The sequence below is a fragment of the Ovis aries genome, chromosome 4 (assembly GCF_016772045.2).
Source record: "Ovis aries strain OAR_USU_Benz2616 breed Rambouillet chromosome 4, ARS-UI_Ramb_v3.0, whole genome shotgun sequence".
Taxonomy (NCBI): Eukaryota; Metazoa; Chordata; class Mammalia; order Artiodactyla; family Bovidae; genus Ovis; species Ovis aries.
Window position 1 is genome coordinate 45,029,400 of NC_056057.1, and position 19,889 is coordinate 45,049,288.

The following is a 19,889-nucleotide window of genomic DNA, read 5'->3' on the forward strand; positions in this document are numbered from 1 at the left end:
CTTGCAAGGTTGGCCCTTGGTTGGCACCTGAGAACTTGTATTTTGGGAAGATTAAAACTGTTCTCTGATAAAAGTGGCTCATTGTTTCTGCAAATAATATGGTTTACACTGAACACCCGTTTTCCTTCTGGGAGCCTTCGATTTTGCTACAACTAGACAGGGGGTGCCTACGTGACCAGTTCCCAACAGAAACCTTAATTACTGAGTTTCTAATGAGCTTCCAGGTAGACAACATTTCATATATGTTGCCACAATTCACTGCTGGAAGAACTAAGTGCATCCTGTGACTCCATTACGAGAGGACTCTTAGAAGCTTGTGTCTAGCTTCCTCCAGAATTTGCCACACGTGCCTTTTGTCCTTACTGATTGTACTTTGTATCCTCTACCATAATAAGTCATAGCCATGAGTACAAATTTATGCTGAGTCCTATGAGTCTTCCTAGCAAATCATCAAATCTGGGGGCAGTCTTTGGGACCCCTCCCCTCCAATGGATACAGATAAAATGCATTCTTTACATTTAAAACAAATCAAACACTAGCCTTTACTAGATAGATTTTTAAGTTTTATATAATCATGCATTTCCTGTCTTGGAATGATGCATGAAATGCAATAGATACATATGTAGGAAATTTTTAAATACTTAAGGCAGAAGACTATTTTGAATATTAATGTTCTTCTCTTATACTAAAAGGTATTTAAAGTACATATTTACTCTAAATTCATAATTCTTCAAACAGAGCCCAATACATCAGAACTGCAGTGTTTTATTAGAGGATCCTGGTAAATACCCGTAACAGAAAGAACTGCTAAGTAATTTGGATCCTCAAAAAGTATAGAAGTGTAGTTGATGGGAGACCCTCCCCTTGAAGATCCACAGACATATGAACAGTAGATCTCAGACACTTAGACCCCAGCCCCTCTCCACATGCACAGATAGCCAAACGGAGAATCAGACACAAAGAGAAACGGAGATACACACAGCCAGAAGAGACCCTCTGACAGAGACAGGAAAAAAATCACAGACACAGATGAAAAAGAAAAACCAGTATGTGTCACTAACGGCAAGCTATGTTTAAAAAATCTTTAAAACTTACAAAATCACTAGAATTAATTCCCATTCCTAACCTTAGTATATTTTTAATTTTAATAAAGGTTGCCAGAAACACTGGATCTGATTTCATATTTAATATAGGAAGTAATAGGGGCTTCCCTGGTGGCTCAGAGGTTAAAGCGTCTGCCTCCAGTGTGGGAGACCTGGGTTCAATCCCTGGGTCGGGAAGATCCCCTGGAGAAGGAAATGGTAACCCACTCCAGTATTCTTGCCTGGAGAATCCCATGGACAGAGAATCCTGGTAGGCTACAGTCCAAGGGGTTGCAAAGAGTCGGACACGACTGAGCAACTTCACTATGGGAAGTAATATACATAATTTCATTATCATACACAGAAACAAAGTAGTAATTAGCTTAGCTATTTTCAGCCTGTGGTCTCTGGGAATGACTTTCCTTTTATGCACAGCAATATTTTCACTCTTCCTTTCAAGAATTACCTACCCATGACCTTTAGTACACTACCAATAACCTTGAACATAGGCTTCTTTTAATGCTCCTTTCATCTGCTCACCATCAAGCTCCTTGATATGCTATAAAAACAAAATTTACTCTCAAAAATAATATACTGGTAACATCCATGTTCTTATACCTTTATCAATAAAGAACATAAAAATGACTGGAACATGTAAGTATATTCAGAAAAAGTAATTGGTAGACATTTGAAATTTTAAAAATGAGCTAAATAAGCTTATGTTTCAAATTTATTTGTTCCTTTAAACTGTTTCTAATAAAGCAAACTCCTATTTTATCAGTGAAATACATTTATAAGATTTCTCCATTAATAATACCTTTCTGCTATGTATGTAATCAGTATATACCTCTAGTCATACTCGATGCAGTTTTAATGAAAATCTGGAGGAAATAAGACTGGTGTGGAGAAAGAGTTAGCATCTATTTCAGATATTCAAGGGTCATCACCCACTCCATGCCTGTATCTGCCCTAAGTTACAATGTTAGCATCATCAGAAGGTGAAACTTATAAAGAGAAGAAAAGTTAAAAACCATAAAATGGGCATAAGGCAGTAAAGAATAGCATACTTACTCTCCCAACCTAACTGATTTTCTTGTTGCTTCAGGACACCAATAACAAAGGATGCCTTTCCCTGATCATAACGCTCACTTGGCAAATGGCTGGCCACACAAGCAGGACAAACTGTGCTGAAAATAACAACAGCTAATACTTACTCACTGCTTACCATGGGACAGGCACAATCTCACAAGTTAATCATGTTTTTATTCATTTAATTATCTACATACTACCCGTGGCTCAGCTGGTAAAGAATCCGCCTGCAGTTTGGGAAACCTGGGTTCGATCCCTGGGTTGGGAAGACCCCCTGGAGAAGGGAATGGCTACCCACTCCAGCATTCTGGCCTGGAGAATTCCATGGACTATATAGACCATGGGGTCGCAGAGTCAGACACAACTGAGCGACTTTCACTTTCACTTTTTTTTACCCTCCGAGGAGAGATAAGTTTTCTCATTGTCTTTAATCACAAGAGCTCATCTTTTGTACATGTAAACAAGAAAGATTCATATCTACTTATTGAATATCTGTGGACTAGGCACTGTACTTGGTACTTTCCCTATACTTAACGTCATTTAATCTCCACAACCCTGAAAGGCAGTAATTATTGTTTACCTCCATTTCACAGTAAGTATGTTTTCCTATGCCATCCCAGAGATCAATTTATTTCCAAATCTCTTTTATTCCCCTCTATCATCACTAGGTTTCAGTTTAGCTTAATTATCTCTTAAGCTTTTCATTTATTTCAAAATCAAGGTTACCACTGTATATTACTAGAAAAATCTCCACTTTTTAGGTTATTTAAAATTCTTCTTGCATATGTAATTTCGAGGTTCACATATTTCACATTAATGGTATGCAAGGAATTTAACATTCTACCAAGTCACAGGAATTTACAACACTGGCACTCAAACGAATACTAAAATGACTATGTGACTAAAGCAGTTTTAAAAATGACTAAACCAATATGGTAAGAAAAAGAACACTTTTCAAGTGTTCATCATAAGCTGCTGTACAGCACCAGTGTGATTATATTCAATTCCTGCCTCAGAGGCTTACAATCTATTTGGACAACACATATCAAACACACTGGCAAAGAAACAAAACGAAAGGACCACGAGCATTAACCAAGTAGTCACCAACTTTGGCTCTGTCATGTTTCTTCAGGATCTAAAGAATTTTTTAGAAAATAAAGTTCTGACAAGTAGAAAATAAGAGCTTAGCCAAAGTGCACCAAAGAGCATGTGGAAACAGGACAAAGAGTTAAATGAAACCATAGAATCTAAAAGTCTGTGTACCTTAAATTATGTAATTAACCAGCTATTTCATTGCACCTACAGTGCTATGGACTTCTCTCCCATATGTAGACAGGAAGGCTTATGCACATGTAAATCCAATACGAAATTAATAAAAGTCAACTTGTTATGATCAACAAATTGTTGACTTGATGAGGCAGTTAATGAATTTGCTAGCTATCAAGCAAGCAAATGCCATTGATTCTTCTTACCTTCCTATCTGAGTGAATTTAAAACTATCTATCACAAATTCTCTCTCAAAGAGTTCATATTTATTGATAGGATCTATTATTACCTAACCATCCACCCCCACATAATAAATAACTTTAACAGTTATAATGAGAAAAAAATAGGAAACAAAAAGAGGATATTCTTAAGCATGCAAGAAACAGACAGTAAAACAGGAAAACTTGTTATTTAGCTCAGAGTAAAATGCTCCCTCTAAACTATGCACAGTGATTATCATCAAACACTGGTGAGATCACTGCCTCTGCCATACCTCTCTATCACGGAAAAAGCTGCTTTAGTCTCTTCTTTTAGATTATCCATGAACCAGTAATGTAAACACAGAATTATATAACCTATTTTTAAATGATTCAAGGAACCTAATAATTACCTTTACTACTTCCAATAACTCACTAAATATACTAAAGACATATTACTATACAGATTAGAGAAGTCCACTATTAACTTTTCGTATCTTGACCACAAATGTTTACTCTCAGTAAAATTCAGCACCAAGTAACATTTCTTATTTTAATCACTAAGCCAATAAGTATACTGAACAATGTTAACATCGTACAACTGAAATCACTTAATATAAACTTACTTTTCAGCAAAATCTTTACTTCTCCATTTTCTTTCTTGATCTCATTCATTACTTTATGCTTCTTTTTCTCTCTCTCCTTTTCTTTATCTCTCTCTTTAATTTTGTCTTTGATTTTATCTAAAAGACAAAATAAATACTTCAAAACATTTTACAATTTTATTTCTTTCATGAACTACAGTCCAATTTCTCAAGTTACAATACACCAAGGAAATCAGAAAGAAAAAAAGATGTAATTGTTGTTCTAAGTTTTTAGGAAGTATTTTTAAATTTCCTCTCATATATTAAACACTGGAATATATATATCATAAGCTGTCAAAATGTATCATTACAAATTTTATTCTACAGATTATTCTTCACCTACTTCATTTCCAACACAACATCAGCCTAACTTCAAATCACTTAAAATAATTGGCTAACTTTGATCATGAGAGTAAACTACAGTGGAAAAAGGGCTAGTTTTGAAGTTGGGCATATTGGTTAACATAACACTGGAAAAAATACTCATTCTCAATGGCCTAATGTGTAAAATAATGAAATGGATGATAAATTTTCATAAGTTACACCCGGGCTAAATGAAGGAAGATATAAAAAAACTACCTAGAGTCTGATATATATATATACATATATACATATATATGTATATAAATACATATATGTCTGTACATATACATGTACATATATATACATATATATATGTATGTGTGTATATATATATATATATATATATATAAAAGACTAGATGTTAAGTTTCCTTACCCTTGTATCTTTTAAAAAAGACGACTGACTTGGCTAACTAGTGATACTATGATATTAAAATAAAGCATATACGAACTCAAAGAATCATTGGTTCACATTCTAAAATTCAAACTTTGTTTCTGCAAAATTATTTGATGTCCTTTTAATTCTTCTTTGTTCAATCAAGCTCCTACGCACTCAGCAACAACAATGCAGAGGAGAACTTTAAAATAGTGATGAAGTCCTTGTCCTCAAAAAGCTCACTATGATTACAAAGTTATGACACAAAACTTCACACAAAACTGCAAAACATCCTGTAACAGCCAAGATTATACACCACATATGCCAATGACATAATTTCCTCAAATCCCTTCATGCTTCTCTTTCTACAAATACTGGTCTAAATTCAGGTATTAATCATCTAATGTTTATTTAGGTTACTGTCTAGATCAGTTTTGTCAAATAGAAATATAAGGGTTACCACATAAGTAAATCTACATTTTAGCAGTCATTAGAAACAAAAGGAAACTAGTAAAATTAATTTTAATAATATATTTTTCAACAGGGAACCGACACTAAAAAAATGTTATTGAGATATTTCACATTCTTTTACTCATAAGATTACAAAATTCAGTCTACAGTTTATACTTATGGCACATCTCAATACGAAGTAGCTCAACTTTAACTGTTCAATAGCTATGTGAGACCAGGGGCTACCGTACTGAACCACTCTCTGGACTACTAAAACAGATAATTCCTAAAAAACATTAAATCTATGTACTTAACAAATATTTTGAAATGTATTAATTTTAAAAATATAGATTTGAGGACTTTCCTGGTGGCTTATTGGTAAAGAATCCACTTGTCAATTCAGGAGATACAAGTCTGATCCCTCATCTGGGAAGATCCCACACGCCACGGGGCACCTAAGCCCAAGTGCCACAACTATCGAGCCTGTGCTCGAGAGTCTGGGAGTGCAACTGCTGCGTCCTGTGCACCCTAGGGCCCGTGCTCTTTAGCAAGAGAAGCCATGGCAATTAGAAGCCTGTGCGCTGCAACTACAGAGAGCCCGCGCACAGCAACAAAGACCCAACATGGCCAAGAATGAATAAATAAAACTAGTTTTTAAAAAGAATCAATGTCTTTTCCAATGAGTCGGCTCTTTGCATCAGGTGGCCGAAGTATTGGAGCTTCAACTTCAGCATCCGTCCTTCCAGTGAATATTCTGGGTTGATTTCCTTTAGGATTGATTGGTCTGATCTCCTTGCAGTCCAAAGGACTTTGATGAGTCTTCTCCAGCATCACAGTTTGCAAGCATCAATTCTTCAGCACTCAGCCTTCTTTATGGACCAACTTTCACATCCATTAAATGACTACTGGGAAGACCATAGCTTTGACTATACAGACATTTGTGGGCAAAGTGATATGTCTTTACTTTTTAATACACTAAGTCTGTCATAGTTTTTTTTTCCCTAAGGAGCAAGCGTCTTTTAATTTCATGGCTGCAGTCACCATCGGCTTTATTTTGGAGCCCAAGAAAATAGTCTGTCACTGTTTCCATTATTTCCCCATTTACTTGCCATGAAGTGACAGGACCAGATGCCATGATCTTCATTTTTTGAATGCTGAGTTTTAAGCCAACTTTTTCACTCTCCTCTTTCACCTTCACCAAGAGGCTCCTTAGTTCCTCTTTGCTTTCTGCCATTAGGGTGGTTTCATTTGTGTACCTGAGATTGTTGACATTTCTCCCTAAAATCTTCATTCCAACTTGTGATTTACCCAGCCCGGTATATCACATGATATACTCTGCACGTAAGTTAAATAAACAGGTTGACAATGTACAGCCTTAACATACTCCTTTCCCAATTTTGAACCAGTCCATTGTTGCATGTCCAGTCCTAACTGTTACTTCTTGACTCACATACAGTTTTCTCAGGAGGCAGGTAAGTCGGTCTGGTATTCCCATCTCTTGAAGAATTTTCCAGTTTGTAGTGATCTACAGTCAAAGGCTTTAGCATAGTCAATGGAACAGATGCTTTTTCTGGAATTCCCTTGCTTTTTCCATTTGATCAATGGCTGTTGGCAATTTGATCTCTGGTTCCTCTGCCTTGTCTAAATCCAGCTTGAAGGATCCTGAATATTACCTTGCTAGCATGTGAAATGAGGACAATTATGCGGTAGTTTGAGCATTCTTTGTCATTGCCCTTCCTTAGGTTTGGAATGAAAACTAACCTTTTCCAGTTCTGATATATGCTCATATACAACTTATTCTCAAGTTCTAGAATTGATCAAACTGTTCTCATACTTCAGATTAGCTCACTACTCTTACTTTTTGATGTTTTAAAATCCTTGAAATCATATCATAGGCTGTCATTCAGCCATAAAATGGCAGCACAAATAGCTGGAGCCTAAAAACATATATAAGTTAATATTGTATAAGTAATCACACTTTTTAAATGAACTAGTTACATATCACTTAAAATCACAACTGAAGAAAACAGTTATCTGTAATGTCTCCACATTTCTTTTCCCAATTACCCCTAAATATTTATTAAGTGTTTTTCAATAACTATTAAACTTTTAAAAGTTTATTAATAAACTATAATATACATACAGAAAAAAAACACATGTAAGTACCATAAACCGCTCAATTTTCACAAAAATGAATAGCACCCAGTACCCCTATGTGTTCCCTTCAGTCTTTATGAAGTACTGCTAAGGGTAACCATGATCCTCACTTCTAACACCAAAGATTAAAACAACTATAGACTTTTAAGGGCAAATAAGAATATGAGCTATAAATCTACAACAGAATATATTTTTGCAGAATAAAATTAAACTAGTTTCTCAGGAAATAAAACTGTAATATAGCATGATCCAATTTTTATAGACTTTATTTATAAATATATTTTCTTACAGATTTTCCTTTTTTTTTTTTTTTTAAGTAGTTTTATGTTCAAAGACATCCTGGAATGTGAAGTCAAGTGGGCCTTAGAAAGCATCACCAGGAACAAAGCTAGTGGAGGTGATGGAATTCCAGTGGAGCTATTTCAAATCCTGAAAGATGATGCTGTGAAAGTGCTGCACTCAATATGCCAGCATTTTTGGAAAACTCAGCAGTGGCCACAGGACTTGAAAAGGTCAGTTTTCATTTCAATCCCAAAGAAAGGCAATGCCAAAGAATGCTCAAACTACCACACAATTGCACTCATCTCACACACTAGTAAAGTAATGCTCAAAATTCTCCAAGCCAGGCTTCAGCAATACGTGAACTGTGAACTCCCAGATGTTGAAGCTGGTTTTAGAAAAGGCAGAGGAACCAGAGATCAAATTGCCAACTTCCACTGGATCATCGAAAAAGCAAGAGAGTTCCAGAAAAACATCTATTTCTGCTTTATTGACTATGCCAAAGCCTTTGACTGTGTGGATCACAATAAACTGTGGAAAATTCTGAAAGAGATGGGGATACCAGACCACCTGACCAGCCTCTTGAGAAATCTGTATACAGGTTAAGAAGCAACAGTTAGAACCAGATATGAAACAACAGCCTGTTCTCAAATTAAGGAAGAAGAACGTCAAGGCTGCATATTGTCACCCTGCTTATTTAACTTATATGCATAGTACTTCATGTGATATGCCAGGCTGGATGAAGCACAAGCTGGAATCAAGATTGCTGGGAGAGATATCACTAACTTCAGATACGCAGATGACACCACCGTTATGGCAGAAAGTGAAGAAGAACTACAGAGTTTCTTGATGAAAGTGAAAGAGGAGAGTGAAAAAGCTGGCTTAAGACTCAACATTGAAAACACTAAGATCATGGCATCTGGTCCCATCACCTCATGGGAAATAGATGGGGAAACAATGGAAACAGTGACAAGACTATTTTTTTGGGCTCCAATATCACTGCAGATGGGGACTTCAGCCATGAAATTAAAAAGATGTTTGCTTCCTGGAAGAAAAGCTATGACCACCCTAGACAGCATATTAAAAAGCAGACATTACTTTACTAACAACGGTCCAACCAGTCAAAGCTATGATTTTTCCAGCAGTCAAGTATGGATGTGAGAGTTGGACTATAAAGAAAGCTGAGTGCCAAGGAACTGATGAACTGTGATGTTGGAGAAGATTCTTGAGAGTCCCTTGGACTGCAAGGAGATCAAACCAGTCAATGCTCAAGGAAATCAGTCCTGAATATTCAGCGGAAGGACTGATGCTGAAGCTGAAGTTCCAATACTTTGGCCACCCAATGCGAAGCACTGACTCATTAGAAAAGACCCTGATGCTGGGAAAGACTGAAGGCAGGAGAAGGGGGCGGCAGAGGATGATGGCTGGATGGCATCACCGACTCGATGGACATGAGTTTGAGCAAGCTCCGAGAGTTGGTGACGGACAGGGAAGCCTGGCATGCTGCAGTCCACGGGGTTGTAAAGAGTTGGACATGACTGAGTGACTGAACTGAACTGAATACACAAAAAGGGGTCTTGAAATATGCCCTCAAGTACAGTATTAAATAGTTCAAGTAAAAGTAAGGTGTGAAGTCATCATATGAAAGGCACCTATGGAAACAAAACAATGACACAGCCAAGATAGTAAGAGTGACTGACAACATAACTGCATTTACTGCCTATCCTATACCCTCAAAACAAAGGAAACAAAAATACAAATAAACCTATATATACATAGGAGAAAAGCATTTTTGTGGCGTAACTGTTGTCCCAACATACACATCTATCTCAGTCTTGACCTTACTCACTCTTCCGAGAATTTTTTGCTACCTGTCAGAGCACATCCTTTTTTCAAAATCCAACTTCAAGTACATTCATTAAATTTTCTTTAGTCATGTTACACATAGTATAAAGATGTATGTTAGGTATTTACTTGTTACAGGCAAACATGTAACAGCTATGAGAAAGTGGGAAACCCACAAGCTCAGAAGACCGAGGTTCAAATTTAAGCTCTATAACCCTGATAACTAACATATTTTCAGATCTCCAGTTTCAGCTGTAAAATGGAGTTTAGGTGAGATTAAATAGAAGTATATACAAAAACATTTTATACAATATGCCTTATAAATATAGACTATTATTATCTATCTAACCATACTACTGAGGTATAACAAACATTCCGGGCCGTAACAATTGAGAACTCCACTGTCTATACAACCTCAAGTCTGCTGCTACTACACAATAATGCATTTTTATTTATAAAGGCCACTTCTAGGTCTTTTCACACACACAAAAGAAAGACTCCCTGGCATCTAGTTTACTGAATAGGTTGCTCTTCAACGATCATTCTTGAGTGTTTATTTCTTTCCATGACCAAGAATTTGTACAATTTTAACCTTCGGGGTTTAATCTAAGGCTTGGAAAGAATTTCTAGCTCACCTTCCCATCACAATTCTTAGAATAAAAGTAAGAATTATTCCATCATAAGAACAACAAAAGTATTTGTTTTGAAAAGTCCAATTTAACCTAAGGACAAGTTTTATTTTAAAATAGAAAGGGGGATACAGAACAGATGGAACACAGATGCTAAGAGACCCACGAAAACAATTTAAATCTAAAGAGGCCAAAGGAATAGAAGAATGAAGGGAAAAAAAGGAATAAGTCATTATCAACTCACAACATACTATAAATTATGTATGTGGAAAAACACACATGGGCTAAAGACAGATCTCATATGGAAAAGTTAAGACATAAAAAGGAAAGCTAATGAAAATAGTTTCAAACAAAATATAAATGGGATTCGTCAAACATATGGTCAACTTATGATTTAGTAGCGTAAACCATATATGCAGCAATGTATAATAACATACATTTCATTCACCCAATACATTCCTATTGAGCACTTATGTGTAAGAGGCAAAAACGAATTCTAGTGCTTGACTAAAGAACCTTAAAATTGATAAGGTATCAGTTGATTCTTATGTTAAGCACCACTTTGGAAATGTGTCTTTTTTTTTTTAGCTTTTACTGAATTTGTCACAATACTGTTTCTGTTCTACATTTTTTGGCCACAAGACATATGGGAACCCAGCTCCCCAAATAGGGATGGAAACCACACCCCCCGCACTGGAAGGTGAAGTCTCAACCACTGGACCTCTAGGGAAGTCTCCTGGAAACCAGCTCTTAAATAACAGAATAACTGTTTTTGCCTGGTTATAATAAAATTCAGTAGACTCCACAAGTATTGATGTTATTATAATAATGTAGGGATGAAAATATACACACACACACAAATATTAGATGAACTGCTCCAGTAAGAAAGCAAAACTTAGAAAAAGAACTGTGAATACCTTTAAGAAACTGATCAAATATATCAACAAGTCATTCACCTGGAATCTTCAGAATTAATTCACAGATTTCCAGATAACACACGATTGCCACCTATGTTTTAACAGTTCTAATTACATTTCTACATACATCACTGTTTTCAAAAATACAATTCATTTTAACTTTCACTATCATATTCATACTGCCTTCAAAAACAGAAGGAAAAACAGCAATTGAGAATCATTTCATTTTTATTGTTTCACCTGTCATTTATCACCCAGCTCTAACTTCTGGCAGTCACTGATGGGCTCATTCTCATTTGTTCTGTGCTAAGAAACTAGACCAAGTCCACTAACACTTTACTGAATAATACAGAAAGCAGGTTCTCCATCTCAACTGTATTCTAGTTAGCTACAAACATATCTTTCTTCTTAGCATCATTCCGGCTCCCACCAGCATACATTCCTTGAGACAGAGATGGTTCTCCCTCAATAAATGCTTGTTTGATGCATGAAAGAAGTCCTGCAATAAAGTGAGATATTACTGTTATTTTCTATAGTTCATCACGACTTTCTCTCCAGTAAGGTACTCTAGGTTGATCTTTGTTAATTCTTCCTTCTTTTCCACGGCAAGAAAGGGAAAACTGTTCAGGATTAGTCCTTCAAATGTATATATATCCCTTTTCTAAGTGACCTGGTCATTTTTGACAAACAGTTTTAAGATTTAATAAAGCTATTCTTCAACAACAGCAGGAATCCAAAACTTTTCTGGATTAGCCTCAATAAAGACAAATAATTCTCCCAAAAGACAATGGGGTATCGCAGCACTGTTTATAATAGCCAGGACATGGAAACAACCTAGATGTCCATCAGCAGATGAATGGATAAGAAAGCTGTGGTACATATACACAATGGAGTATTACTCAGCCGTTAAAAATTCATTTGAATCAGTTCTGATGAGACGGATGAAACTGGAGCCGATTATACAGAGTGAAGTAAGCCAGAAAGAAAAACACCAATACAGTATACTAACACATATATATGGAATTTAGGAAGATGGCAATGACAACCCTGTATGCAAGACAGGAAAAAAGACACATGTGTATAACGGACTTTTGGACTCAGAGGGAGAGGGAGAGGGTGGGATGATTTGGGAGAATGGCATTCTAACATGTATACTATCATGTAAGAATTGAATCGCCAGTCTATGTCTGACGCAGGATACAGCATGCTTGGGGCTGGTGCATGGGGATGACCCAGAGAGATGTTATGGGGAGGGAGGTGGGAGGGGGGTTCATGTTTGGGAATGCCTGTAAGAATTAAAGATTTTAAAATTAAAAAAATTAAAAACTAAAAAAAAATAAAAAAGACAATGGAGTAATTTCTTATTTACAAAGAGCTGCTTTTACACAAAGAACTCTTACAATTTAACACCAAGAAAGGAAAATATTATAAACAGAAAAATAAAAATCTTAAAAAGAAAATAGTAAATAGAAAAAGGTAAAAAGCACATAAAACAAACACATTTCAAACAATGTTATTGTCCCATAAACATGAAGAAAAACTCAATTAAAATAATGTAAAATCGTTTTTTTCACCTATCAAACTGACTGGTTTTATTGGGATATTCATATGTCACTGAATAATAAGTTGAAGGTGTATAAAGCATAATGATTTGACTTACATGTATCACAAACTGTCCATCATCTTACATAAACACAAAATTTTTTCTTAACTAGTGCTGCTTGGCAAAGGTGAAGTAAATAGGTACTTCTACACAATGATAATGAGTATAAACTGATAGCCTTCAGTTTAGTTCAGTCGCTCAACTGTGTCCGACTCTTTGCGACCCCATGAACTGCAGCACGCCAGGCCTCCCTGTCCATCACCAACTCCCGGAGTTCACTCAAACTCACGTCCATCGAGTCGGTGATGCCATCCAGCCATCTCATCCTCTGTCGTCCCCTTCTCCTCCTGCCCCCAATCCCTCCCAGCATCAGAGTCTTTTCTAATGAGTCAACTGGAGGGCAATTTAACTACACACTGAAAAAATATTAAAACCCATCATTCCTTTTATCCCCCAATTCCACCAGTAGGATTTAATAAAAAGAAAACCAAGTCTGCACAAAAATGCTCATGAAAGGATCTTCACCCCATATTATTCTTTTTCTATATTATTTTTAATAGTAAAAAACTATAAATAACAAATGTTTAATAATGAAAATTAGTTAAATTTGGGTATATTAAGAAATGGAAGATTATGAAGTCATTAAAAATTATGTTTGTGTGCATACGTGCTAAGTCACTTTAGTCATGTGCGACTCTGCAACTCCACGGACTCTAGCCCACAGGCTCCTCTGTCCATGGGATTCTCCAGGCAAAAATACTGGAGCAGTTGCCATGCCCTCCTCCAGAGAGTCTTGCCAAGCCAAGGACTGAACCCACGTCTCTTACATCTCCTGCACTGGCAAGTGGGTTCTTTACCACTAGCGCCACCTGGGAAGCCCCCTCAAAATCATGTTTAAATAATAGTTAACTTCACAGGCAAAATTTTCAAGATACGTTGGAGGAAAACTGCAAATTGATATATATAAGTGTAAACCTATAAAAGAATCCCAAGTTTGACATATAATGTATACTGTGCATATATATATGTAAACACACACACATTCATGTGTATACATCTGGTATGTATGTATGTATTCACACATATACACACATACAAGGATCTTAAAACAAGAGAAATTGTTTATAAGTTTATATGAGAAAGAGTTTGATTTTCCAGTTCTCTTACCCTCACCCCAAACATTCAAGTGATCATTTCAATCGCACCCCTTAAGGCAAACACTCATTTTCTCAAACATTCATTTTCTGAAAAAAGTGAACAGGCCTAAGACTCAGATATCCTGCTGCTGCTGCTAAGTTGCTTCAGTCATGTCCAACTCTCTGCGACCCCATGGACTGCAGTCTACCAGGCTCCTCCACCCATGGGATTTTCCAGGCAAGAGTACTGGAGTGGGTAGCCACAGCCTTCTCCCAGATACCCTAGGCAAGGTAAATACAAGCTGATTGTACTTTCCTAAAATATTTAAGCTGAACTGCATCAGAAAATTTTTAAAATGAGAACTTTCGAAAATTAAAAATACAACAGCAAAACTGACAGGCTTAATTAAAAGGCCAAAAGAGATCAAGTTTAGATAATCTTCCAGAAAGCAGAGCAACAGAAAAAGAAGTGAAAAATAGTAGAAAATAAAGCAACCCAAAGGATCTATTCAGGAGCTCCAATATCAAGCGAACTGAAATTTCACAAAAAAGAAACAACTGTATAAGAAAAATATCAATCAATAAATGCCGCTGCTAAGTCACTTCAGTCGTGTCCGACTCTGTGTGACCCCACAGATGGCAGCCCACCAGGCTCCCCCATCCCTAGGATTCTCCAGGCAAGAACACTGGAGTGGGTTGCCATTTCCTTCTCCAATAATCAATAAATAAATCCCCCCCAAAAAAATCAGTCTCCAAAATGCAGATTCTTTAACGGACAAGTACAAAGAACGGCATTCAGCACTGCAGCCCCTTACCCCCACACCCTACCCACCTTGCACCAGCACACCCTCAGGAAACTGCAGTACACTGGGGATAAAGGAAGATTCGAAAAGCCTCCAGAGGAGGAGAAGATAAGAATATATATATCAGGTAACAATGTGTAACTGGACTCTTCAACGTAACACTAGATGCTAGAAAGCAGTACTGCAGCAATGCCTTTACAATTCAGAATGAAAATGTTTTCTAACCTAGAACTCTACCTAGAATCTGCCAAACTGTGAATCAAGTATGTAGGAAGACATTTTCAGATAAGCAAAAGTTCAAAATTTTCATCATGCATGCATCCTGTTTTAGGAAGTTACTTGAGGGTATGCTGAAGTAAAGGAGTACACAAAGAAGGAAGAAGACTTGAGACATAGGAAACAGGACCCAGAGCGCAGAAGAGCAACACAAGAAAATATGAGTATGAAAGCTGTGCAGCTGGCTCAAAGGGTAACAGAATGGGCCAGAAATACGAATGGAGAACTGCAGAAAAAATATTCCCAGGAATAAAGGAGAATCACCAGATTACCTCATCACAGACCAGAGAAGACAGAAAATGAAGTTATAAGTATATATGTAAATGAAAAAGAGGCAATTTTTAACTTTCTGAAAACCAAGAAAGGACTTCTGATCTGCACTGAACAGTATTTGCAAAGTCAATAAGACCTGATTATTGCTTAATAATCTTAATAACCCAAGTTAGGTTTATGAAATTATTAGAGATAAGAAGGAAGCTAAATTATATAAGTGATCAATTCTTATTTATCCTAACCAGAATAACCTGAGATATGCAGATGACACCACCCTTATGGCAGAAAGTGAAGAACTAAAGAGCCTCTTGATGAAAGTGAAAGAGGAGAGTGAAAAGTTGGCTTAAAGCTCAACATTCAGAAAATGAAGTTCATGGCATCCAGTCCCATCACTTCATGGCAAATAGATGGGGAAACAGTGGAAACAGTGGCTGACCTTATTTTCCTGGGCTCCAAAATCACTGCAGATGGTGATTACAGCCATGAAATTAAAAGACACTTACTCCTTGGAAGGAAAGTTATGACCAACCTAGACAGCATATTAAAAAGCAGAGACATTACTTTGCCAACAAAGGTCCGACTAGTCAAGGCTATGGTTTTTCTGGGTCATGTATGGATGTGAGAGTTGGACTATAAAGAAAGCTGAGTACCAAAGAATTGACGCCTTTGAACTGTGGTGTTGGAGAAGACTCTTGAGAGTCCCTTGGACTTCAAGGAGATCCAACCAGTCCATCCTAAAGGAGAGCAGTCCTGGGTGTTCATTGGAAGGACTTAAGTTGAAGCTGAAACTCCAATATTTTAGCCACCTGATGTGAAGAGCTGACTCATTTGAAAAGACCCTGATGCTGGCAAAGATTGAGGGCGGAAGGAGACGACAAAGGATGAGATGGTTGGATGGCATCACCGACTCAAGTCATGGGTTTGGGTGGACTCTGGGAGTTGGTGATGGATAGGGAGGCCCGGCATGCTGTGGTTCATGGGGTTGCAAAGAGTCAGGTACAACTGAGCAACTGAACTGAACTGAAATGGCTAATTCAAGCAGGGATCATGAAGTTAATGCTAAAGTCTTTAGGTAAAAGACAATTGGCAAAGTAGATATTCGCAAAGTTTCACTCCACAGATTATAAACTAAATACAAGGTGAAAAATAAACTATTAAAATGGTGACATTGGTCATCTCAACCAAGTGATCAAATGTAACATGATTACTTACAGCAAAATCTGGATATTACAGGCCTCCTGATGGGCTATAATATGAAGCACATCTGTGAAATATTCTTACCAAATCTATTTAAGCTGAAATCAATCATGCCTTTAAACCTCACTTTCAGTTTATAAGAAATACAAAGGAACAAATTCAATGCCACAATAAAGCAACCCTTTAAAAATCATAAAAAAGAAAAATATATAACAAATATCTTAAACTGGTATTTTCAAAAAGTCAACTGATCATATTGAAAATGTAACCAGAATAATTTTAGATTAAAAAAAAAAAAAAGAAAATGTTTCAGTATGATGAGGGGTTTGAGGGAAACTGGAAGAACGTGCGTATGGACTGGCTATATTAAGTTTCTTAAGTGTTCTATTATTATGGTTATGTAGTTAATTGTAGGACATGATGGCTGGAATATTTAAGAATGAAGTGCCATGATGTCTACAACTCAGTTTCAAATGATTCAACGAAAATATATGATAAAATATTAACATAAAAAAATATATTAACATAGAAGGAAAGCAGTAAGGAAAATCTATACGAGATCATCATGTTTTTCTTTCAACTTCTCTGAATTCTAAATTTTTTTATAATAAAAAGTTAGGGGAAAAATAGTTTGTGAAAATAAAGTTCATCTTTACTCTCTTCCTGTTATCACAGTCTAAAAGGAAAAAAATCAAGTTAACTGAAGCACTGTGTAAAAAAGTAGTCTTAGATCTTAGCAGAGACAGGGTTGATTCAAATTCTTCAGACATTAGCTATGCAATTCTGAAAAAGATAAACAAATCTCCAAGTATTAATGGAAAAATATTAAGCTAACACCATGGCACCTGACAAGCACTCAATAAAAGCCTTTTCTTTCTCCCACCAAACCCCTCATTTTCTTCCCCCTATATTGATATGGTTGAATGCACACTGACTTTGCAAATATCTGCATCAATTAGCTGTTATGGGGGTTTGTTTGCTTACTTATTTAGTTTTCAGATACTAAAGAGTTAACCTTAAAAATAACAACAATAAAACAAAGCTAACCTAACCTCTGGGGACTGCTGGTGGAAATGTAAAATGGTGCAACTGCTATAAAAATAGTTATGGGCAAACTATAAATGTAACAACAATAATAAAATTATTATAGCATTCAACAATTCTACTTCTGAGGTTAATACCCAAAAGAATTGAAAGCAGAGATTCAACTGGGTATCTGTACACCCTGTTCATAGCAGCATTATTCATTACAGACAAAAAAACAGAAGAACTCAGGCATCTATCAAAGAATGAATGCATAAACCAAATATGGTATATACGTAAAATGGAATATTACTCAGCTTTCAGAAAGGAAATTCTGACACATGCTGCAGCATGGATGAACTCTGAAGATATTATGCTAAATGAAGTAAGTCTGTCACAAAAGGACAAATACTTTGATTCCACTCATACGAGGTACTTAGGAGTCATCAAATTCAGACAGACAGAAAATTAGAATGGTGGTGGGCTAGGGCTGGGGTGAGCAGTGGGGAAGCAAAAGAGGAGTAATTCTTTAATGGGTATGGAGTTTCAGTTTGGGAAGAAGAAAAAAGTTCTGAAAATGGCTGGTGCAGTGGTGGTGGTTGCGTAACAATTTGAGTGTACTTAATGCCAGTATGCTATACACTTAAGAATGACTAAAACTCCTGTATGCGAGACAGCAAAAGAGACACAGGTGTATAGAACAGTCTTTTGGACTCTGTGGGAGAGGGCGAGGGTGGGATGATTTGGGAGAATAGCATTGAAACACGGATAATATCATATGTGAAACGAATCGCCAGTCCAGGTTCGATGCAGGATACAGGATGCTCGGAGCTGGTGCACTGGGATGACCCAGAGGGGTGGTACGGGGAGGGAGGTGGGAGGGGGGTTCAGGATGGTTAACACATGTACACCCATGGCGGATTCATGTTGATGTATGGCAAAACCAATACAATATTGTAAAGTAATTAGCCTCCAAAAAATAAATTAATTATTTTTTTAAAAAAAAGAATGACTAAAACTGTAAATTTCATGTTCTGTGTATTTTACTAGAATTTTAAAAAATAATTTTTATAACAGAATCTAAAAAATGCATAAGCTTATTTATTTCAGGAGATACTGAAATACTGTTTCTGACAGTTTGGGAGTGGAAGAGAACTGCAGTCTTTAAAAGTATCTGTTCAGGCACTCAGTCTGTCCAACTCTTTGCAGCCCCAGGGACTGTAACCCGCCAGGCTCCTCTGCCTATGGAATTTTCCAGGCAAGAATACTGGAGAGGCGTGCCATTTCCTCTTCCAGGGGATCCTCCCGACCCAGAGATCCAATCCGCATCTCTTAGGACTCCTGCACTGGCAGGCAGATTCTTTACCACTGGCTCCACCTGGGAAGCCCTCGTTAAAGCACCAATATATACACTGAATTGTTGAAATTTTATAAGCATTATTCTATAATGAAAATTCAATGCTAATTATTTGGGGGTCAATGATATATATTCAGCATATGCTTTAAAATACTTGAGCAAAAAACAAAAATAAGTAGAGGAGAAGAAACAAAACATGAATTGTAAATTGTTGGTAATTGTTGAAAACAGGATGATGGATAGACCCAGAAATCATATGGCTCTGGTTTCCTTAGTATTAAATTTTTTCATGATAAAAAGTTAAATATTTTCAACCAACAATTAAAAAAATAATAATATGTATAAAGCTTAATGTATTCAAAATAATGTCTAAAGAGATTAAAAATTACTTTAGTTGGTAAGAATGTACTTTTATTATTAATTCTCCTAAATCACACACACAAAAAAATTTTACATAAGCCACAATTATTTCATCAGAATTCTTTTTACTGTAGTTCAGTTGCTCAGTCGTGTCTGACTCTTTGCGATCCCATAGACTGCAGCAAGCCAGGCCTCCCTGTCCATCACCAACTTCCGGAGCTTACTCAAACTCATGTCCATTGAGTCGGTGACACCATCCAACCATCTCATCCTCTGTCGTCCCCTTCTCCTCCTGCCTTCAATCTTTGCCAGCATCAGGGTCTTTTCCAACAAGTCAGTCCTTCACATCAGGAGACCAAAGTATTGGAGTTTCAGCTTCAACATCAGTCCAGTCCTTCCAGTGAATATCCAGGACTGATCTCCTTTAGGATGGACTGGTTGGATCTCCTTGCAGTCCAAGGGACTCTCAAGAGTCTTCTCCAATACCACAGTTCAAAAGTATCAATTCTTTAGCGCTCAGCTTTCTTTATAGTCCAACTCTCACATCCATACATGACTACTGGAAAAA

At 36.7% G+C, this 19,889-nt stretch overlaps 1 protein-coding gene across 1 annotated transcript in view; it reads right to left on the minus strand.

Moving 5' to 3' along the window:
• RSBN1L (round spermatid basic protein 1 like) overlaps positions 1–19,889 on the minus strand; it is a 69,248-nt gene that overhangs the window by 43,169 nt on the left and 6,190 nt on the right. Inside the window, exon 2 of the mRNA XM_027968566.3 lies at positions 4,261–4,377. Coding sequence (XP_027824367.1) covers positions 4,261–4,377 — 117 coding nt within the window. The remainder of the gene's footprint in view (positions 1–4,260; positions 4,378–19,889) is intronic.